We start from the raw sequence: 23,897 nt of genomic DNA on the forward strand, positions 1-23,897 counted from the left end.
CCACCCAGGCACCCTGATAATTTTTGTTTTATAGCCCTTGTTTTAAGTCGCAACTTTTGTTGAGTAAGATTCTACCCCCTTTAGTTCCATTTGATTATTGCTGTTTTCTTCCAGTTATGGAAGGATTGCATAATCCCTTATTGCCATTTTCACCATTATCACTGCCTTGATTTCTATGGAACTCTTTAGGTTTGTTCGTTTTACTTCTGTCCCTTGTACTTAAACCCCTCCATATTTACTTGCCTTAGTTGGAAAATGTGCCTGGTTAGAATTCTTGTTCTCTGTCCCTCCTCTGAATGTGTGCATAGACTTTTAAAAAAGTAATGTCTGATAGTTATTCAGTTACATTATGGTTATTTTAGTAGTTTTTAATTTTTTTCCTTGTTTCTTAAATGTTTATTTTGAGAGAGAGCAGGGGAGGGGCAGAGGGAGAGAGAGAATCCCAGGCAGGCCCTGTGCTATCAGCGCAGAGCCCCACATGGGACTCAAGCTCATGAACCTTGAGATCATGACCCAAGCCGAAATTAGGAGTTGGACACAACCTACTGAGCCATCCAGGTACTCCAGTTTTTAATTTTCTTAAATAGGAGAAACATCATATCTGACCAATCTCATTGGAAGACTATTAGATTGGAAAACTAGTCTAAAACTAGATTTTTGTCTATGATGATTGGCCTACCATCACCTACTGGTGAGAGGAGGAAAAGAGAATAATACCTTCTTTTTGTTTTGAGTAAGAAAGTCAAGGTATATTTTTCTCATCCCAGAGCTAAGTTTAGTCTTAATTTTATAGCTTTCATCACAGGAAAGTTATTTTAAAAATGTAAAATTTATAAAATATGGCTGGCATAGTATTTTGAAGAGAATAATGTTTGAATAATCCTAATTGTATTAGAGTATAGTTAAAATGAAGAACATAGGAGTCTGTTCTGATCATACATAAATTTGAATTTACTTTCTCATTAATAGGGTTAGGAATGGTCACATTTTCATATTAGCTTTCACATGCTTTATGAACCCATACTCTGGGTTCAAATTTAGAATAATAATAGAGTGAGCCTGACTTCTGAGTCCTGGTTTTGTGGGGAAGTAGGAAGAGAAGTTTTTTTTAAACCCTTCACCTTGTGCATTTTGAAAATATGTAATATGTTTATTTTTGATCATCTTATATTTTTAATATATTATCAGAATTCTCTCACCTTCCTACCTCTTTCTTCCCAGCTGAATTCCTTTCAGCCTCATTCTTTATCTGTGAGTTTTTTTTTTCTCCAGAATTAACTGCTTACTCTATCTGTAATCAAAATTTGTTTCTATACCTTGTCTGTGATCTCAGCTCAGAATTTAAACAAGTAAGTTTATCACATTATATCTAGTTAATTTAAACACGATTGATAACTCGTTAACAGTTCCAGAACTGTTTATATCATTGGGGTGCCTGGATGGCTCAGTTGGTTAAGTGGCCTACTCTTGATTTAGGCCCAGGTCATGATCTCACAGTTCATGAGATCGAACCCCTAGCTGGCTCTGTGCTCATGGCACAGAGCATGCTTGGGATTCTCTCTCTCCCTCTCTCTCTGCCCCTCCCCTGTGCGTGTGCTGGCACACTCTTTCTTTCTCTGTCTCAAACATTTTATTTTTTTAAAATTTTTTTTTTTTTCAACGTTTATTTATCTTTGGGACAGAGAGAGACAGAGCATGAACGGGGGAGGGGCAGAGAGAGAGGGAGACACAGAATCGGAAACAGGCTCCAGGCTCCGAGCCATCAGCCCAGAGCCTGACGCGGGGCTCGAACTCACGGAGCGCGAGATCGTGACCTGGCTGAAGTCGGACGCTCAACCGACTGCGCCACCCAGGCGCCCCTCAAACATTTTAACAGAAGAACTATTTATATGATTAAAAGAGGATGTTTTCTAGTGTAAATCATCTTGCATTTATTGGATGTTTGTACATTTTAACATGGGTAAAAAAGTTTTTTCTACTGTATGTGGGTACAAAGTTTTTTGTAGTATATGTAGTGGGTGGTCTTTGGACAGGAAGGCTAATATTCTATGATTTTGCAGTTTAAAAGAGTAGGGTTCTTGATTTGACAGTTTAATGTGGTAGCAATTTGATCAAATACACTTATTTCTCATAATCAGAATATTTGTTATAAGATGTGTGATATTTACTTATTTTAATCAACATGAGATGGTTTATGAACAGCTTTTTAATGTTTAAAGCAGTAAATTATTCTACTTTGTAGTTTTAAAGTAATTATGGTGTAAAGAAAATCAAGGATTACTGAGGAAATGCTTCTTGAGGAAATACTTCTTGACTTTGGTTTTGCTCTTCTGTTCCTTTGTTTAATTAACTCTATAATTTTTATTCTTACCATCTTTTTCCCATGGAAGAAAAATGAACAATGAAATATCTCTAAACCCTGTATTTTGGTGTGTCTTGAGAATGTTGACCAAAAGGATTTCTGATAAAAGAGTGAGAGCTGCATCTGCAGTTGTTATGGGATCTCAATGATGAGACAGTTTGGCTGTTAGTGGCTCGAGAGAGAGAAGCTTGTTTTAAAGGCCCTATCCCTTACCCATCTTCCCTGTTTTAGGGATTGGTGTACCTGCCAATCAGAGAAGTTGAATTTCATAATTCCTTGGGACTGGCAGATTCCTGTTATTAGAGAATTAGGAAAGCCTAATTACCTGGATTTCCCAAATCATAGACCTAGGCATCCTTGGCCTATTGGCTGATCTCAGAAATACTTTCCCTATTCTAGGCTCTGTTTTCTCTAGTTTGTTGCTGTGATGGATTTGGTTCTCATGGATTGTGACTTATTGGGGCATCTTAATAAAAATTTTTCGCTTTTTGGCCTAGGATTAAGTTCAGCTGGGAGTGACAAGAAAACTCCAAATAACAGTGGTATGAAGAAACATTTATTTTGTTATATAGTAGCTCAGAAGAAGGTGACTGAGAGTTGGTGTGGACCTCCAGTGTCAGGGACCTAATAAGCTCCTGACACTTGTGCTATCTACATCTACCTTGTGCTATCTTGTATGTCCCTAAATCGAGGTTCACCTCATAGTTTGAGATGGCTTCTCCAGTATCCAACTAGAAGTTGGATTCTGGTCAGTAAAAGAGAAAAGGGGAAAGGAAGGTATGCCCCCCTCCTTTTATGATTATATCCTGAGAGTTGCATGTACCATTTCTCCTTTCACTTTATTGGCTGTAACTTAGTGGCCATAGCTAGCGGTAAGGTACATTGAAAAGTGTTGTCTTTATTTTGGGTGACCAATACTCAGCTAAACAACAAATTCTAGTGAGTGAGGAAGGGTGGCTGAATGGATATTGGGCAACAGTTAGCTAGCCCTCTCAAGCACAGATTCTGTAGTTCACTCTGTGAAGAGGCTAAGATTAGGACTTTTTTCTTGGTAAGTTGACCTCAGCATACAGGTTATCCTGGGAGGTTTGATTACCTGGCTTGTTTTCAGAGTTGATTCTGCCTCACTCATCAAAGACTTTTCTAGGCTGCATTATCTATTTCTTACCCCCAGCTAATGGAACCTGGGTCACAGTTCATAAAGTTCCAGGTCTGTGTTCATAGATCATGATTGCCAGCTTTTATCAAAACGTTTAAGGGATATTAAATTCTTGTCTTGTTTCACTCTGAGGTGGGGGTGTCAGAATTGCTGCTTCTATATCTGAGGCTTCATTTCATTAAGATAATGGTGTCCAAACTTGACTGTACATGTTTATCAGCAAGACATTTTACTTGTATGTGTATTGATACACTTGTCCTACTATACTAATATATTAATGTTTATTATATAGCATATATGATAGATACTTGAAAATATGCCATAGATAACAAATAATGTTTACACTTTAAAAATTATTGTCAATTGTACAAGAACTTTTTTGGAGTGCAGTATGATTGATCATACTTCATTATTATTGAAAAATTCATCTTGTCCTTTAGATAACAATGTTTTATGTTTTGGTTACAAGTTGAATTTATTTTGATGCTTGATTTTAATGGCTCTTCTGGATGAAAGCCATAATACAAGAAAGAGACATGTATTTACATGGAAGAAATTCACCATAGGCTCTACATAACGAATTACAATCCTAGATTTTTGTTCCTTATCTATCAGGTGTACAAAGGCTTTTATTGCAGCTAAACTAGAACATTTTTTGCCATATTCAGTGTGTCTGTTCTTTTAAACCAATAAACCAGTGTGTCTGTTATTACCTTTTAAAATATTTACCATTTGAACTCAGAACTCACTGAATCTTTTTATTTGGAAAAATTTTAAAGTTTCCAGATAAGATTTCTTTAGGTGCTAAATTTCATTTTTAGTTACAAATTACATAATAATGGAAGTGTTTCTGAACTTCTGTTTTCTTATCCCAAGTTTTTTCTTTTAATTCCAGTGTAGTTAACATACACTGTTATATTAGTTTCAGGTATACAATATAGTGATTCAACAATTCCATATATCTAACCAGTGCTCATTGCAAGTGTATTCCTTAATCCCCATCACCTGTTTCACACATTCCCCTCATCCACTGCCCCCCCTGGTAACCATCAGTTTGTTCTCTATAGTTAAGAGTCTGTTAGCTCACGTTTCTTTTTGAAAAGCAAGTAATTTCTTACTCATTACTAAATGTTACCTTTTATCAAAAAAGGACAGATTAAGGGTGCTTATTTTTTCATATGACACATCGCTTAAAACTGCTTATAATAGAAAAGGCCAGCATTTTGTAACACTTGTCTCATTTATAAAACATTGTATTATTAAAAAAAAAATGTGTAACTCATCCTTAAGTGTAACAGTTCTTAAGGACTTTGCTGTGAATTAATGGAGAACCTTTCTGTAATACACAGATTTTAACAGTCCTTTCCCATTTTCTGAAAATTACTGTAAACAGTCCACTCTTTTTAAAGGTTTTTTTTTTTTTAAATACAAAAAGAACTGTGTTGATGATATCCTGTAACAATGCAAAACGTTGAAGGTAGACAAGTGGTTTAAGGGTGCCCAGTGCCACCACATTATGGAATTCTCAGTTTTGCCTCAGGATATTTCTCTTTAGATAAATTATGACTGACATGAACTGAACAAGGATCGTAGTGTCAGTTTGATTAAATATTGGTGAAGTTTAATTTCTTTTTAGTTTTTGGATAACCGTTAATATACATAATACTATTTCATTCCTGGACAGAGATTGTGTTTACACCCCGTTAGATCTATATACTTCCTTAAGAGACCATCTACTTAGTGCGTACTTAAAGTCTAATGGCAGTTGTTATAAAGGTGTCTATTGAAATGGTATTTTATTTGAGGCATTACCTTTTTAATGTATACTGCCCATTTTTCATATTTTTCTTTCTAAAGAGTTTTGATAAATACCTGACAAACTTTGACTTTTAAGCTTCATAAAATATAAATATTTGTAACTCATTCTGGGTACTTAATCATCCTTGACTTCATCTTAGTTTCTGTCCCATCTTTTTCTTTAGTTTTTCTTTTTTTCTTTTTACATATTAGCTTACGTCATATATCTTTTAGAAGACTACTTTAAATCTGTGTTGGAACAAAATAGCTTATAAAACAAATGTATGCTGTTAGATACTTGATTAAGGGTATATTTTATTTTGAGCTTCTCTTTTTTTTCTTTTTAAAGATTTTGCTTTTAAGTAATTTTATACCCAGTGTGTACCTTGAACTTAAAACCATGAGAACAAGAGTTGCACACTGTATCAACTGAGCCAGCCAGGTGCCCCACGCTTCTCTTTTTTTCTAAAAATTGAACTTTGTATTTTGAAAAGTTAAAACATACTGAAACAGGAAGAATAGTACAGTATACACACATTTACCATCACCAAGGTAGATAGCTGTTAATGTTTTGCTGTATTGGCTGCATCCATTTATCTGTCTGCCACATCATCCTCCCACTCCTTCCATCTAATGAGTTTAATTTCACCATGCATCTCCGAAAAAGGATTTCTACATGACAGTGTTATAAGCATACCTGAAAAATAGGTAATTCCCTAAAATCCAATATCCTGTCCATATTCAGGTTTGTCATTTGTCCACAAAATACCATTTTCATTTGGCTTGTTCAAATCAAGATGTAATTAAGGGACTTAAGTGTTGTATTTAGTTCTATTTCCGAAGCCTCATATTTTCCAGTGATACTGATTTTTTGAAGAAATAAGACCAAATATTTCTTGATGTCCTACGTTTTGGATTTTTAATATCATTTCTTTATGATGTTAGTTAGCTTGGTATGTTGCTTTTATGTCCTGCAAATTGGAAGTTAGATTGAAAAGCTTAATTGGATTCTGGTTATACATTTTGGCAAGATTCCTTCATAGGTGAATGTGTGTAGTTAATATAATACCACATCAAGAAGTCTTACAGTGTTTGGTTTTGATGTTAAATTCAATTATTGGATTTGGCAAAAGCCAAAACTCTGCTTCCTAAATACTTGAGATAGCAAGTAATTTGTAGAGATAAAACTTTGGCAACATGAAAATATTAGTTCTTCATTGACCTTTCCTCTAATGGTTTTATGCATCCATTGATGATACTTGGTAGAATCAGTTGTAGCAAAGTGATGATTTTTTAATTCTGTCTTTTCCTTTACATTTATTTGTTGGCATTCGTCTGGCAAAGAAACGTTTTCCCTTATTACCTGGTTATTAACTACATTCCTATTGAAGAGGCAGATTAAAGGAAAGAAGTAACATTTGACCATCAGTTCCCAGATCACATCCAGTGCCAGAGGTGGCAGATTATTTTTTTGGCTCTTTCCTTTTAGATTGTCATAATGGGTGCATAGATTTTAAAAAATACATTGTGTTACACTCTTTTTTAATGCTTAAAGTGCCCCAGATGTAATTAGTGAGATGGATGGAGTACCTTTAAATGTGTGTATTCATGTCCAGTTGTATACATTTACACAGGGAGAATTACGTACATTGGCATTGTGGAGTGCTTCTTAAAGCACTTACTGATTTCTCTTTAAATTCGGAGATTAAATATGATTTAAATTTTGGCCTTATAACCATATTTTCCTGTTTACATGTATAATTACAGTCAATTTCTTTATGAAAGATTTCCTGATAAGCAGCTTTACAAAAGTACATCCAAGGAGGTCATTTTGGTAGCTTATCTGTTGATAGGGTTTGGTAGAAAAATTTTCCTAGGTTTAAGGTTTAACGTTGATAAAAATGCTTTAAATCAAATTTGATACACTTTGGTCACAGTAGGAAAATTGTCAAATAAATGACGTTGACTAATGGATAAGCAGTATTGGCTCTAATAGAGAAACATTCATGTGATGTTTTAGGAAAGCAATTTTCCTATATAGTATTTTCCAAGAAAGAGATAGTTTTAAAATGATTTTTTTATTTTAACCATTTTGGGTGGGTCATTTTCTAAAACATATTAGATAAGTCTTTTTTAAAAAATAGTGAACATAATGTAACTTTTAACTGATGATTGAATTTTCTTAGGAAATAAATTATTTTGTCATTCATTAATAGTGATATCCTTAGGTACAATTTTAGTAGGTGGGCTTTTGGTCCTTACATACTTGTGGAAAAATTTTTTAATGATTTATTTTTCCTTTTAAAATAACAATGTTTTTAGAACCATCAGTGTATCTTTCTGAAGATATATTTTGTCTAATCTCAGGAAAGTGAGATTATTAGAGATACATGAAATAAAAGTAAGAGGATACATGCTTGTAAATTAAGGTGTGTGTGTGTGTGTAACACAGATAAAAATAAACTTTATTAACGTAGTTCTTCACTGAAGCCTGCTACTTACTTTTCCTTATGAAGGGCTTTAGAATTAGAATCTTAACTGAAATGAATTTGAGTGATTGGAATCATCCAGTCCAAATTGCTTATCCAAATTCCTCAATCCGTAGAACCCAGAGAGATTTAATGAAATAACAGAAAGTATGTACTGATTCCTAAATCTACATTATGAAATGGAAGGAGATATGTTTCACTATATATACAGTTGCTTGAAGATTAAATAAATAAATAAATTCTTGTTTTGCTCATTGAATCAAGACCTTTAGGTATGTTTATCAGGTATTTTTATGTTCTCTTCTTGTGTTTTTCAAGTTCTAATAATTGTCTTGTATGTTCTAAATTTATTGCAGAGTTGACACTTTTATTCTATCAAAGTTATATAGTTTTTAAAAATTTCAGTGTTTTTGAGGTATAATTGGCATGTAAAATTGTAAGATATTTAGAGTGTATATCATGGTGATTTGTTATACGTATATTTTGAGTAAGAATTCCCCCTTGTGTTAATTAATACATCATCAAATTGCATATTCATGTTCATATTTATATATTTATTTTATGAGAACATTTCACTTCTCTTTTAGCAAGTTTCAGTTATGCAGTAAAGTATCAATTATATCATGTTTTACAGTGGATCCTCAGACCGTATTCATTGTATAGCTAGAAATTGTACCTTTTACCTACCTCAACCTCTTCCTATTTCCCCCACCCCCTAGCCCCTGGCAACCACATTTTTACACTCTGTTTTCGTAGGTTTGACTTTTTTTTTTATTCCACATATAAGTGATACTGTGTACTATTTGTCCTTCTCTTTTTTTGACTTCTTTCACTTAGCATAGTATCTTCAAGGTCCGTCCATGTAATCCCAAATGGTGGGCTCTCCTTCTTTCTCATGGCTGTATAATATTCCTGTGTGTGTGTGTGTGTGTGTGTGTGTGTGCGCGCGCGCACACCACATCTTTATCCATTCATCTATTGATGGACACTTGACTGTTGTGAATAATGCTGCAAACATGGGAGTACAGGTATCTCTTTGATACCTTCTTTTCATTTGGTTTGGTATATACCCAGAAGTGGGCTTGCTGGATCATATGTTAGTTCTATTTTCAGTATTTTGAAGAACCTCCTTACTCTTTTCCATAGTGCCTGTACTAGTTTACATTCACACCAACGGTATGTAAGGATTCCTTTTTCTCCATATCCTCACTAATGATTGTTCTTTTTTGTCTTTTTGAAGGTAGCCATACTAACGGGTGTGAGGTGGTATTTCATCCTAACAGGTGCAAGGTGATATTTCATCATGGTTTTGGTTTTGATTTGCATTTCCCTGATAATTAGGGATGTTGAGCAACTTTCATATACCTGGCCATTTGGCCATTTATTTGTATGTATTTTTATTATTGTTGTTTTTTAATGTTTATTTTTGATAGAGAGAGAGAGAGAGAGAGAATGAGTAGGGGAGGGACAGAGAGAGAGGGAGACACAGAATCTGAAGCAGGCTTCAGGCTTCGCACTGTCAGCAGAGCCTGATGCGGGGCTCGAACCCAGACTGAGAGATCATGACCTAAGCCGAAGTCAGATGCTTAACCAACTGAGCCACCCAGGTGCCTCATATTCTTCTTTGGGAAAATGTTCAGTCCCTCTGCCTATTACTTCATTGGATTGTTTGTTTGCTGTTGAGTTCTGTCAGTTCTTTATATACTTTAGATATTAACCCCTTATCAGATACTTGATATGCATATTTTCTCCCATGCTGTAGGTTGCTATTTCATTTTGTTGATGGTTTCCTTTGCTGTGGAGTAGCTTTTTAGTTTGGTGTAATCCTGCTTTTGTATTTTTGTTTCTGTTGCCTATGCTTTTGGTGACAAAATCCAAAAAATTACTGCCAAAACTGAAAAAAAGAGCCTACTCTCTATATTTTCTTCCAGGAGTTTTATGATTTCATGTCTTGCATTCCAGTCTTTAATTTACTTTGAGTTGATTTTTGTGTATGGTATGAGATAGAGGTCCATTTTCATTCTTTTGCATGTGGCTATCCAGTTTTCCCAACACTGTTGATTGAAGAGAATCCTTTCTCCATTGTATATTCTTGGCTCTGCTGTCATAAATTAATTGACTATATATGCATGTGTTTATTTCTGGGTTCTCTATGCTGTTCCACTGATGTGTGTGTATTTTTGTGCCAGTACGATATTGTTTTGATTGCTATAGCTTTGTAATGTAGCTTGAAATCAGGGACCATGATGCCTCTAGCTTTGTTCTTCCTTCTCAAGATTGCTTTGGCTATTTGGGGTCTTTCGTGATTCTGTACAAATTTTAGGATTGATTGTTCTGTTTCTGTGATAAATGCCATTGGAATTTTGATAAGGATTGCATGAATCTATAGATTGCTTTGAGTAGTTTGGGAGTTTTAACATTAATTCTTCTACCATAGAATATCTTTCCATTTATTGTTGTCTTCATTTCTTTCATCAATGTCTTATAGTTTTCAGTGTAGAGATCTTTCATGTCCTTTGTTAAACTTACTCCTGTTTTATTCTTTTTGATGCAGTTGTAAATGGAAGGTTATATCTTTAATCTTTAATATTACTTGGCCAAAGTTCCTTTTAAATAGAGACTTTAGCAGTTCTACTCTTAAGAAGATTTAGTTCCTATGCATATATCCTGAAAAAAAGCTACTAATTGTATCTTTTTGAGTGAGTAGATGTTTTGTTGTTTGGTAGTTCCATGGTGGGATACTTCTGATCTTTGTTTTCTAAACTGTTAGCATTCTTACTCCTGAGTTCTGCAAGGTACTGCAAGGGGACAGTGCACTACTGTGATGGAGTAGAGGTGTTTTATTCTGTTTCTTTTGCTTGTTAAGGGTAATTCCATGATTAGAGTCTAGTTTAAGGTGATAGTTCTAATCTCTTGAGATAGAAACTTGGGAACAGTGACATTTGTGTATACTTTCATGTAGTTCATTTAAACTGCTTAAGGCTGAACACTTGTATGGTCTAGCTGTGTTCAAGGAATTAGGGATATATTAGAAAGCATAATGACAAATTCCTGCTCTCATGAAGTTTACATTTTATTTAATATTGTATATAATACCATTAAAAGTCTTTTCTTGGGCTATTACAGATTAGTGATGTTAGTCTCACCTACTGAAAATTGTGTAATCCTCTAAGAACTTTTAGCTTGGCCTCATTTATGTTTGGTTTCCTATTATATTTGAGTAAAAGTGAACCAAACATTATGGAACAAAGTGCATAATTGGGATCTGATTCATTCAAATGGGAAACTCAGTAAATAATGGTAAGATCCGTATTATAAGACAGTTAAGTTGTATTTTTTTTTCAAGCAATTCTTCTTTTATGGTATCATTCTCATTAGATACCATTCCGGGCATCAACAGCTTATGGTATGGCTCCTCAATTGTGAGGTATAATAACTTGCTTTGGCATAAAAGTGGTTGGTACTGTTTGTTCATTTAATAAATACTTATTGCATACTCATCAGGTACCAGACTGTTTCCAGTGCTGGAGAGTACAGTTTTGTTTGAGACAAATAAGGCCCCTGTCCTCACGGAGCTCACAAAAAATGTAAGGTGATAGAGAATGTCTGGTTGTTTGGTGGTGGAGGCCATGGTGTATTTGAGTTGGGCTGGTCAGAGGAGGCATCTCTGTGAAGGTACCATTAAAAGTGGCAGTGTTCGAGGGCTGCCTGGGTGGCTCAGTCGGTTAAGCGTCTGACTCTTGATTTTGGCTCAGCTCATGGAATTGAGCCCCACATCAGGCTCTGCACTGACAGCACGGAACCTGTTTAGGATTCTCTATCTCCCTTTCTCCCAGCCCTTCCCCCACTGTCTCTCAAAATACATGAATAAATTAAAAAAAAAATTGGAGTATTCATAGAGACATGTAGTGGCCAGCCTTTTGAAGATCCTGGATTCCTGCATAAGTAAAGTACCTTCCTTGTAGAGAAATAGCAGATGGAAAGTATGCATTGATTTAAGTGGTGGTTAGTTAATCCTTTTGTCAGATTAAAGTAATCCACTGTTAATAAATAATTCTCGTATCATCTTGGATTGTGATTATATGATTACATTCATATTTAGTTTTTTACCCAGGAGAGTCTGTAATTGGTAGAATATATAAATGAACTAGGAGACAAAGATTTTCTTATGTGCTATCCCACCAAAAAAGAAGAACACTAAGAAATAAAAATAAAATTTAGATAACCAAAAACAATCCTTAAGCAACTAAGTACTCCTTATTACTCCATAAACACGCATGTTAACGTTGTTTACCTGGTCACTGTAAATTTTCCACATTTGGCCAGTAGGTGGACAGGTGTCTCTTCTCTGTGCTTGTTTTTAGAAGAACTGGATGGAGCTAATCCATTTGAAAATTTGTTATGTGTGTTTTGATATTTTCCTTAATTTCATAATAAATATTTCCTGGCAGTTAAAAAGAGCTTTCTTATGATTTTAGCCCTTATGTCTTATATTTAGGTACATATTTAGATACTTATGAAATTAGATTTTCATGTTTCAAGACTTAAGTTTTTATTTTCTTGTTTTCCATGGTCATGATTTGTAGTTAACATGATGGGATATCCACTCTACTTTTTGTTTTATCCGTGCTTGGTAGAATTGAAGGGTATATATACTCTGCCAAAATCCTTACAGTTGAATTTCAGTGTTATCACACATGATTTGGAAGTGCATTTTGTATAAATTTATATATATATATATATATTTATCATATATCTGTATTACTCTATTCTTTTGCTCTTTGCTTATAGTGCAGCTTCTGGAAAGAATTCTCTTGTGTTCTTTATCCCCAGTATCTTTCTTCCAGATTGTGACTCTGCTAGATCCCAAGACTGTTTCTTTTCTTTCTTTTTCTTTTTCTTTTTTCTTTTATCAGTGGCTTTCTATCAGTTGATCTCTGTCTTTTGAAATGATCTGTTCACTTGATTGGAACTCCTGTTATTCTGTCACCTGCCTGTCTTCTTTCTCTCAGTTTCTTTTGATACTCCTCTTCATTTTCCTGACCTCTAAGCACTGCACTATCTCAGGGTTCAGATTTTAGGTATCTTTTCTATTTTCTACTCACTGTTGTGCTGATTTTATCCAATTTTATAACTTAAAAAACTCTTTACGGGAGACCTGGCTTGCCTGGTCGATGGAGCATGGGACTCTTGAACTCAGGGTTGTAAGTTCAAGCCCCATGTTGGGTGTAAAGATTACTTAAAAAAAAAAATCTTGGGGCTCCTGGATGGCTCAGTTGGTTGAGTGTCCATCTGACTCTTGATTTCGACTTTGGTCATGATCCCAGGGTCATGGTATAGAGTACCTCGTTGGGCTTGGCTCTGAGTGTGGAGTTTAAGATTCTCTCTCTCTTTCTCTCAAAATAAAATAAAATAAATAATTAAATAAAATCTTTGAAAAATACTCTATAATTAAACTCATGTATGTATTTGTATATGTATGTGTATTTTTAGCCTCAACTTCTGGTCTAAACTCCAGACACCTGTGTTAATGTCTTTGGCTGTCTATTGGGCATCTTAAACTTAATGTCTGAACTCTTGATGCCTATTTTCCCACCCCCCAGTTCCCTTAGTGCCAATTCTTCCTATAGTCTTTCCCATCTCTATAAATGGCAAGTCCTTTTGAATTGCTCAGCAAAAAACTTTGAAGTCATTATTTTACTTTCATATTTTCTCTTTCATATTTTCATATTTAGTTGGTCAGCAAATCTTGTTGGCTTTATTTTCAGGATATATCCAGAATCTGGCTACTTGTACTTCTCATTTTCTTCACTACCATTGTGATCTTAGCCATTTCCATCTCTCACCTGGATTATAGCATTAGCCTGTAAGTGGCTTCCCAGCTTCTGCCCTTTGGGATTTGTTACAGTCTGTTCTGAAGAGAGTACCAAAAGTAATCCTTTACAAAGTTAGATCATAATCATGCCTGTGTGTTCACAGTGCTCTGGTAACTTTCTGCTTCATACAAAGAAAAAAGAAAACTAAAGTCCTTGTAGCCTAGACCCTTCTTAGTTTCCCCTGGTACCTCTGTATGTAATATTATCTTCTGTTCTTCTCACTTTCCCTAATCTAGCCACAGAGACCTGCCCCCAATCTATTCTGATATCCTAGTCATGTTCCTTCTTCAGGGTCTAGGTATTTGATATGCCTTCTAAAAAGCTGTTGTCCCAACTTGTTCAGATTTTTCTTTCTTTTTTAAAAATGTTTATTTATTTTAGAGAGGGAGAGAGAGAAAGACAAAGTGTGAATGGGGAGGGACAGAGAGAGAGGGAGACACAGAATCCGAGGCAGGTTCCAGGCTCTGAGCTGTCAGTACAGAGCCTCATGTGGGGCTTGAACCCATGAAGTATGAGATCATGACCTGAGCCAAAGTCAGATACTTAACTGACTGAGCCATTCCCAGGATCCTTCCAGCCCATATAGTACCTTTTTAGGAATTTGAAAAAGACATCCTTGGGGGTACCTGTGTGGCTCAGTTGATTAAGCAGCTGACTCTTGATCTTGGCTCAGGTCATGATCTCACAGTACTGAGTTCAAGCCCCACGTTAGGCTCTGTGCTGGTAGCGTGGAGCCTGCATGGGATTCTCTCTCTCCCTCTCTCTCTCCCTCTCCCTCTGCCTCCTGTGTGTGTATGTGCATGCACATGCTCTCCCTCTCTCTCTCAAATAAATCAACTTAAAAAAAAAAAAAAAGTCATCCTTTTCTCCTATGTAAGCTTGGAGAGCAGACAGAGGCCTGGATTTCAGTCTTCACTTTTCCTGTAGGCCAGAAGCTGTTGTGCAGTAAACAACCGGTACAAGTATCCCTGGCTTTTGCTGGCTATTTATTAAATTACAAATCATCCTTTATTCCTCTCTCCAGGCTATTACTCTTTCCTTTTAATTGTTAAGACTTATCATGTAACATGGTGTATGTTTGTCCCACCCTCATTTTAAAATGAAGCTTTATGGAAACAGTTTTTTAAAAATTTTATATTTTATGGAAAACATCAAACAAAGAAGAGTATAATGAAGCTCAGTGTACCTGTTACTTAGCTTAAACAGTTAATAGTTGGTTTTATTTCATTTATACCCCACTCCTCCTTACCTGCCCCCACCCCAGGATTATTTGAAGCACAGCCCAAAAGTCATGTAATTTCATTTGTAAATATTTCAGCATGTATTGCTAATATAAGAATTCTTTATTTTAAGAAATAACCACAGTAATATTATCCAAATATTAAAAGAACTTTAAAGATAGTTCTTAATATTTTCAAGTGTGCAGTCAGTCAGCTTCCAGTTTTACCCAGTTCCCTAAACACTTTTTTTTTAAGTTTGAATTGGAATTGAAATAACGTCAATATATTGAGTTGGTTAGTATGTAAGTATATATCAGTCTGTATAAGTCCCCCTATCCAGTCCTTTTTTAATATTGTTGAAGAAACACGGTCATTTTGTCTTTGAGTATTCTGTATCATTGGTGTCTAAAATAATCTGGGCCAGCATGTGACATACAGTAGGTACTCAGTAAATGTTTTTAATTTTTTTTTTCAACGTTTTTTATTTATTTTTGGGACAGAGAGAGACAGAGCATGAACGGGGGAGGGGCAGAGAGAGAGGGAGACACAGAATCCGAAACAGGCTCCAGGCTCCGAGCCATCAGCCCAGAGCCCGACGCGGGGCTCAAACTCACGGACCGCGAGATCGTGACCTGGCTGAAGTCGGACGCTTAACCGACTGCGCCACCCAGGCGCCCCAGTAAATGTTTTTAAAGGCATTAACTGAAAGGTAAATATAGTATTCTAGGATGGAATTCAAGTGTTAAATTTTTAGGGAATGATTACCATCTCACTTTTATGTTAGCTTAGTAGAATGATCTTGGCAATAAGAGAAATTATTTAGACAGTTCAGAAGGGATCACATGAAGGGCACTTAGGGCTGTAGAAATTTATTTGAAAAAAATCTGCCAAGATATACTTAATAATTGCTACCATTTAAGATCTTGTTATTTGCCTACCAAGCACTGTATTAGAAGCTATATTAGCTAAAAAAAAAAAAAAAAAAAAAAAAAAAAAAGGTGATATTAGTTAATTCAGTTTTCACAGCAACCTTTCAATGAAGGGTTTAATTTGTCTTCATTTCCCATTGAGGTAATTAAAGTTTAGTGGGGGAAGTGGAGGAGACGTGGGTGCTTGGCATTAATGTTTTTCTTAACAAACTTTATGAAACCAGACACCACTCCTTAAAACCTTGTGCATGGATAACTTTGATAAAAAGGAAAAAAATTAAAAAGTGGCATCAATAATACTACTTACTTCTACATAGAAAACCTTTGTTTAATGTGTCTCTTTTTAGCTTCATTTTCTAGGCAATCACAGATATTTTGGAAAAATTTTTTTAACAGAACTGTTTTAATGTGAGATGGATTAGGAAATGTAAGAAGAAAGGGAAAAATCTCTGAAATAACCATTACTAGCATTTTGGTGTATGTTTTTTAGTATGTGTGAATATAGAATATAGAATATAGAATAATACAAAGGCCACGTGAAGTTCTTTCCCTCCTATAATGCCCGTTTAGCATATTGAAGACCGAAGATCTGTGGTGAAAAAACAGTTCTAATTGCTTTAACCCAGTGTCTGTCTTCTAGACTTCTTTGGTAATGGAAATATTTGTGCACATTTAAATATAAGGCTTTAGAATGTATTAGATTATGGCAGAAAGGATGGATAATTTGATAGTATTGGAGTAACTGAAGATAACATTCTAAAGAAAAGTTACCTTAGATTGACACCAAATAATACTAAAATAAAATAAGGGAAAGTATTTGCATCAAATAGGTAACATAGATAATTACATATAGAATTCTAATACATTAAAAACACCTTCACACCTGAGTGGGAGAGTAGGCAAAGCTAACAAATACAAAAAGGCAGTATACACATCTGAAGTGTTCAAGGTTTTTTAGTAACTGTGTTTCTTTTAAAAATCTGAGACTCAATGCTAGTGAGTTCTTAATATGAATCTCTTTACACTGTAAATTGTTTGTAATCCCTTTGGAAAGCCATGTGATGAGATATATAAAATAATAAGATACGTATATTCTCATTCTTTGACTCAGTAAACCTATGTGTTAAAGTTTATTGTAAAGAAGGAACTGAGAAAAAAATATGTGTGCATAGTAGCAGTATTTGTATTTTTTCAAATTAGGAACATCTAATATCTAAAATGATATATTCACCCAAAATGGTTAATTTTATGTAACATACAACTTGATGTATATCATGCCACAGCCTCTTTGAGGAATGAGAGTATGAATCATCCATGAAGGAAATAACTTTTCCTAAAGGGAGTCCAGGTAGAGGCCGGGTGGTATTTTGCAACATTAGAGGAAAAAGCTGTGGGGGCTCTGTTAGGAGGATGTAACCATAAAATTTCTTTTTCTACTTCAGAACACAAGCCTTGTAAAAAGATATCTAACCTTTATTATTGTGATGCTGCAACATCATGCTCTTTAGTTTTTTCTGAAGTCTGATACTTAATGTCAACTTTTTCTTTTAAGTTTACTTATTTATTTTGAGAGAGCAAGCAAGAGCACTAGCAGGGTAGAGACAGAGAGATGGAGAGAGAGGATTCCAAGTAGGCCCTGCACTGCCAGCGTAGAGCCCAATGTGGGGCTTGAACTCACAAACCAGGAGGAGTTCATGACCGGAGCCAAAGCCACAGGTTGGACACTTAACTGACTGAGCCACCCAGGTGCCCCAATGCCAAATTCTATAAAAGAGGAAACAGTTGTCTAGAAATAGTTGAGTTTGGCCTTTTGCACTGCCAGCATGAATTAAGGCATGTCAAATGTGAAGAATTTCATACTGTACTGTGGTTCTCCCTTTTATATGGTATTAGAGTGATTTAAACTAATCCTGTTCTTGAGAAATTCAGTAAGTTTAACTCCAAATGGCTTGGTTTTATTTTCTTTATCTCATTTACCTCTTTTTCCCAAAAAGATAGATTAGAAGTAAATGGTCTGGAATAAAGTAATATTAGTGTTGGGAGGATTTCACATAGACTTGACTGACCTCAGAACTCAGATTAAATTAGGGCCATTTGCAGGTGAGGTTGGGAGGAATTTTAATGTGATCTAAACTCAAGCTCAGGGATTTCTGAGTATGATGATAGATTTCATGCCAAAATTTCAAAATGAGAGTGACCTCTAATTCTGGAATCTGGGAGGGATGAAAAAGCATATTGTTTTTTTCTGTATGGCATAGCCATACACTTGTCTTCTAAAGAGTCCGGGTCATAGCACTGTTTTGGTAACCCAAAGTTTCCATTTTAGTGAATTTAAAAAGTTGAGATGTCAAATATTAAATATTGATTAGCCTTGTGGCAGAAGGAGGGGGAGATGTGGGAGGTCCCTGAAAATAGGTAGTGTTCTGAAAAGAACCCAGATTCTCCTTTACTTCTGTTCATTTTCTTAGCACAAACAGTTGGATTAAACTCTTTAAAACACAAATACCTAATTTGGAGGGTTTTGCTAGAGATTATTCATTCTGCATTGTGAATTACCTTTAGTTAGATGAATAGATTCAAAGAAAGAAATTTCAGATACTTTTAAAAATGTGATTTGTTATGGGGAGAGTTGAGGAAAAGCAGTGAGGGGAAGGAATATATAATTTTTGAGGGTGAATACATGAGCAGGGAGACTGAAACAGAAGCTAAGTGCCAGATACTGTTCTAAGCATTTTATACATATTAATTTAATCATCACAGCCACCCTCTGAGCCACTAGTATTTTCTCCCATTTTATTGAAGAATTTGAGGCACAGGGAAGTTACGTTAGGTGCTTTACTTGTTGGGGGCATTGTTCAGATGAGAGCCCTGGGTATGTTGGAAACCATGTAGAGCTTGATTTAATGTAAAGACGCACTTCTTTAAAAAATTTTTTTTTTTTTAACGTTTAATCATTTTTGGGAGACAGAGACAGAGCGCAAGTCGGGGAGGAGCAGAGAGAGAAGGAGACACAGAATACGAAGCAGGCTCCAGGCTCTGAGCTGTCAGACAGCACAGGGGCCAATGCAGGGCTCTAACTCATGGACCAGACCCGCGAGATCATGACCTGAGCTGAAGTAGGACGCTTAACTGACTGAGCCACTCAAGCGCCCCTAAAGGTGCACTTCTTTAGGTAAAGGAAATGTGTCAGATAGAGCAGAAGTATGAAAAAGGCTGCATTCTTGGAAATGTCAATTCTGAGAAACATCTCAAATGCAGTCTTAGATGTAATTGTAGCTTGTTGCCTTAGGAGGTTTGTGTATGATGATGGGATCTCAAGGCATCACTACCTTCCAAGTTATTTTCCAGCATACACGCAAACCTGTGGAGATCTTTGTTGATGTTGCATCTCCATATCCTCTTCTCAACAGTCTGAGTAAGAGGAGCCAGGAAGGACGTTGCATGGGTTTTGATGAGTCTTTGGGGATTGAGGGCTTCGGGCGGGAGGGCAGAAGAGATCTAGATCTCCGAAGGTTTTCTCCTTCATTCTTTCCTCCTTTTTTTTCATTCCTTCCTTCTCCTTCCTTCCTTCCTTCCTTCCTTCCTTCCTTCCTTCTTGACGCATTCTCTTTCCTCCCATCGCATCTCCTTTTGTAAAGGTAATTCTCACCATACCTCATCCTCCTTAAATTTCCCTTCTGCCATTTGTCACTTAAATAGAGAAAATGTCTTTTTGTCCCTTTAACTTCCTTAGTTGATTGTCCTCCTTTTCTGTCTTTTACCATTATACTTCTTAAAAATAAAAGAGAGACTGCAGTTGTCATTCTTTATTCATTCACTTTTTAACCTTTGTCATCTGGTCCTCTGTTTCTGTGTGTCAAATTAGTGGATTTTCCTCCTTCCTTTGTTTTCTCTTGTAGCATTAACCTTCCTGATCCCTACTTCACTGAAATTTTCCTTACCCTTTTTTTTGTGATGTTTTATTACCTTGATGCTTCTTTGCCTGCTCTTTTTAATGTCATCAGTATATCCAAAAAGTGAAGTCACTACTTCACTTCCAAATTTGTTCTTTCCAACTTCTGTCTTCTGGTTAGTGAAAACCTTTTCTCACTTATCAACATTTAAATTTTCCTGGCCTCTTCTTTTCCCTAATTCTTTTGCTCAGCCAATATTTCTGGAGTACATCTTGTATACCAGGTCATTATTCTATGTTCTGGAGTTTCAGCATTGAACGAGAGAGAGAGAGAGAGAGAGAGAGAGAGAGAGAGAGAGGGAGAGAGTTCTGACTTGTAGACTTACATTCTAGTGGAGAAGATAGTTATTAAACAGATATTAATCAGGTAGTGTGAAACATGTTTTAAACGATAAAGTACACTAAGGGTCTTTAGGCAGTGATGAGAGTGTTGGGTAAGATTGTTAGGAAAAGTTTCTCTGAGAAGGTGATATTTGAGTATAACTCGAAAGAAGCAAGAGAGGGAGCCATATGGATATCTGGGAGAATAGCATCCTAGCCAGAGGGAATAACAAGTAACAGAACCCTGAGATCTTATACTTTCCTGTATTAGGAAAGGTTTGTGTGACTGGAGTGGGGTGAGTTGTAGAGCGATAGGTGAAAAGTCAGAGAAGTTGGCTGGGGAAGATCTTAGGATCCTGTGGGCCCTGGTTAGGATTTGGGGCATAAATCTAAGTGTGGTGGTGTGGTGGCAAGAGTTTGGAGGGTCTTGAAGAGAAGAATGGTAACAAGATAAGACTTCATATTTTAGAAGGATCACCGTGATGACTGTGTGGGGAGTAAACTGTATGTGTATGTGGTGGGGGGGGGGTGGTGTGTGGCAGTAGAAGAACCTGGGACACTATTACAGTATGGTCTTGATGAGAAATGATGGTAATTTGGAGTAGAATGTTAGTTGTGGAGATGGTAAATGGTCAGAAGAGTTTTATAGATAGAATTAGCAGGATATGCTGATCACCTGGATGTGGTATATGAGGAGAGAAGAGCTAAGGATAGTTAAGGAGTTTGGGGTTTGAACAACTGGGTGAATGGAGGTTCCATTACCAGAAATACCTTAGGAGGGGCAGTTTTATTTAGGGGAGGGGGGGAATGGGTGGAAGCAGTGTTTATTTTCAGTATGTTAAGCTTGAGGTATCTGTTAGACAACCTCGTGTGAAGATGTCAAATTATACTCTTCCAGAGGTTAAATGTGAACTTGGGGCTGGAGAAAATAATTTTGGGAGTCATACAAATGTAGATGGTACTGGATGAGAGCACTTGGGGAGGTTTGAATGTAGATAAAGATGAGAGGTGGGAGGATTGACTCTTAAGTCCTCCAGCACGTAGACATCTGCAAGAAGAAGAGGCTCTGTCAAAGGATATTAAGAAGTGGCTAGTGAGATAGGAAGTTCTCACTAGGAAGTGTGATGTTCCCAAGTGAAGTGAGGGGAAAGGGATTCAGGAAGGGGAGATGGGTCAGCTGGGTCAGAAGCTACTAGCAGATGGAGCAAGAGAAAACGTAATAATTGACTTTTGGATTGGGCTTGCTAAATCCCATTGATTCTGCATTGCAATATAGCTCTAAAATTCAGAACATAACTTTTCGCTCCCTGCCAATAAACACTGTTAATCGGGCTTTATTTGCTTTTCTCTTGGACTATTTTTATCTTTTGAACTTTTTCTTTCTCTCCTGATTACAATACAGAATACATGCTGATTGTAGAAAAGGTTGGAAAACAGAGACAGCGTGACAATGATGTAAAAAAACCTAAATTCCTTATCTACCTTACCACTAGACCTAATCACTGGTAATACTCCAGTGCTTCCCCCCCCCCACCTGTCCATTTCTATCTATGCATATTTGTAATGCATAAATTGTATACATGCTTTTATATAAAATTGGGATGAAACGTCTTACATTTTGTTTTTTTAAATGAATGTTAAAACATTTTTGAGAATGTGTGTGAATTTGTGGCAACATAAGTATTTCATCATGATGGAATAGCCTTCTAAACTGAACTCCCTACCCGTTTCTCCCCTAATTATATCTTAAATGAGTCCTGATGAATTTTCCTAAAGTATATTCTTTAAGGTTTTAGTGCATAGGAATAGTGATTAAAGCATAGACTATTTTTGAGAGTGATAACATGCATATAGCAGGAAATGTGGAAAACAGGAAATAAATATATTTTATAGAATAACCATTATTATGATTTTCATCTTTTTGCTAATCTTTTTTTGTTTGTCTGAATGTACATGCACATGCATTTCGTTTTTTTTTTTTTTACTAACAAAGATCACACTGTTTTTTAGCCAGCTTTTTTTTCATAATTTATTCTTTTTATAATTTATTGATCAAAGTATATAAGCAGTTTCATTGTTCTGTTTGTTGTCAAAGTGCTCTTCAAAAAGATTGTACCATTTGAAAGTATATTTATAAAGAATTTTGTTCTCTTTAAATTTTAGGATAGACCACTATCTTGTTGAGCTCTTTTAATTGAAGTTCTTCTTGGATACAAAGATGAGGACTAGATAACTTCTTGAGGTTCCTTCTAACCCCTAGGATGAAGATAATAACTAACATTTGTGTAGTGCTCTAAAGTTTACAAAGTGAGTTCTCATACATCATCTCACTTGATCCTCACAACAGCCCTGTGAGGTAGGTAGGACAGGTATTGTTATTCTCATTTTAGAGATAAAGAAACTGATAGAGAGGTTAAGTGACTTGGTCAAGTTTTATTTAAGTGTTTTAGTTGGGATTTGAATCCAGGCCTTCTGATCTAAATAATCACATTCTTTTTACAAGATTTCATTCAGCTGCACATTTAGAATTGCTATATGTCAGCCAGTTAAGTGAAGTAAATTTGTTACTATAATTCAGAATATACAGTGTTTATATTTTCTTCAGTGTCCTCCAGTCCTTTTCCATATCTCCCCCTTCCCATTAAATGAAATACTCTCTCTTTTGACTAGAAGGTAATTTAATTATATAGCTATATTAAACCCCTACAATTTTACCTGGCATTTGAGAGAGGGGAAAGTTATATTATATTTTTCATTTCTCTGTGTATATTTTTTCGCTACCTCTCAAAGGTATACCTATATTACTTTCACACATCCAGCATAAAGTCTTGAATAGAATTACACTTAGAACTAGAATCTTTTGCATCTAGCATGAACTCAGAATCACAAACTTTTCAGAGCATTAAACTTTTGTACTACTTTAACCAAAATTGGGATAATTGAGTTTTCAGTTATAGGTGCTTATAATAGTCACAGAGGTACAGTGAAAATTAAGTGAGAGTGACGGCACAGGCCAAATCAAGAACAATTGTGGCTATTCTACACTAGTTACCTCATAAGGTAAAAGTTTGTAAAATTGAATTGGGAGCTTGATAGTGGCAATATCACACAATAGGAATAGAACTAAGTTTTCATGACCCTATAGGGTAGTATTGCATTAAACTGTCTCACAGTGTTTTCTGTACTGCCTTTATATACTTAAGGTCCTCAATATTTTTAAAATTAATTTTCTTGTTTTTATTTTTTTTTCTAGTTGTTGGTCTTGACGATATTATGGACGAAGGTGTTGTTAAAGAAAGTGGCAATGATACCATTGATGAAGAAGAACTGATTTTACCTAACAGGAATTTGAGGGACAAAGTAGAAGAAAATTCAGTGAGGTCACCAAGAAAATCACCTCGTTTAATGGCACAAGGTAATCCTTCCAGAGAGGTTCTAGCTAGAAAATCAAAGGTATAGAGACAGATGTGATAGGTCATGACCTTGCTAAGCAGAGATATATTTTCATGGTGCTTGCTAATCTCAGCATTTTGATAATAATCAATTTTGAGATTATATCAATTTGTTGGTATAGTTTTTAAAATTTTCATTGAAATTATATATTTACAAAATTTATTTATTTAATTTTAGTTTAGTTTAATTTAATTTAATTTTAGTTTATTTTAGTTTAGTTTATTCATTTTTGAGAGACAGAAACACAGCAAGAGTGGGGGAGGGGCAGAGAGAGAGAGACACACACACAGACTCCAAAGTGGGCTCTAGGCTCTGAGCTGTCAGCTCAGAGTCCAGCAC

General features: G+C 35.7%; 1 protein-coding gene across 3 annotated transcripts in view; it reads left to right on the forward strand.

The window, feature by feature from the left end:
* The window catches only part of PHF3 (PHD finger protein 3), an 82,738-nt gene that overhangs the window by 23,663 nt on the left and 35,178 nt on the right, over positions 1-23,897 (forward strand). For 2 of the 3 annotated variants that reach the window (XM_030315773.1, XM_030315774.1), the window contains one exon: positions 23,359-23,520. In XM_030315773.1, the coding sequence (XP_030171633.1) occupies positions 23,359-23,520 (162 nt within the window). Of the gene's footprint in view, positions 1-22,288; positions 22,462-23,358; positions 23,521-23,897 lie in introns of those variants that run through there. The other variant, XM_030315775.1, reaches the window with a different exon arrangement.

This window comes from Lynx canadensis, chromosome B2 (genome assembly GCF_007474595.2).
Source record: "Lynx canadensis isolate LIC74 chromosome B2, mLynCan4.pri.v2, whole genome shotgun sequence".
Lineage (NCBI taxonomy): Eukaryota > Metazoa > Chordata > Mammalia > Carnivora > Felidae > Lynx > Lynx canadensis.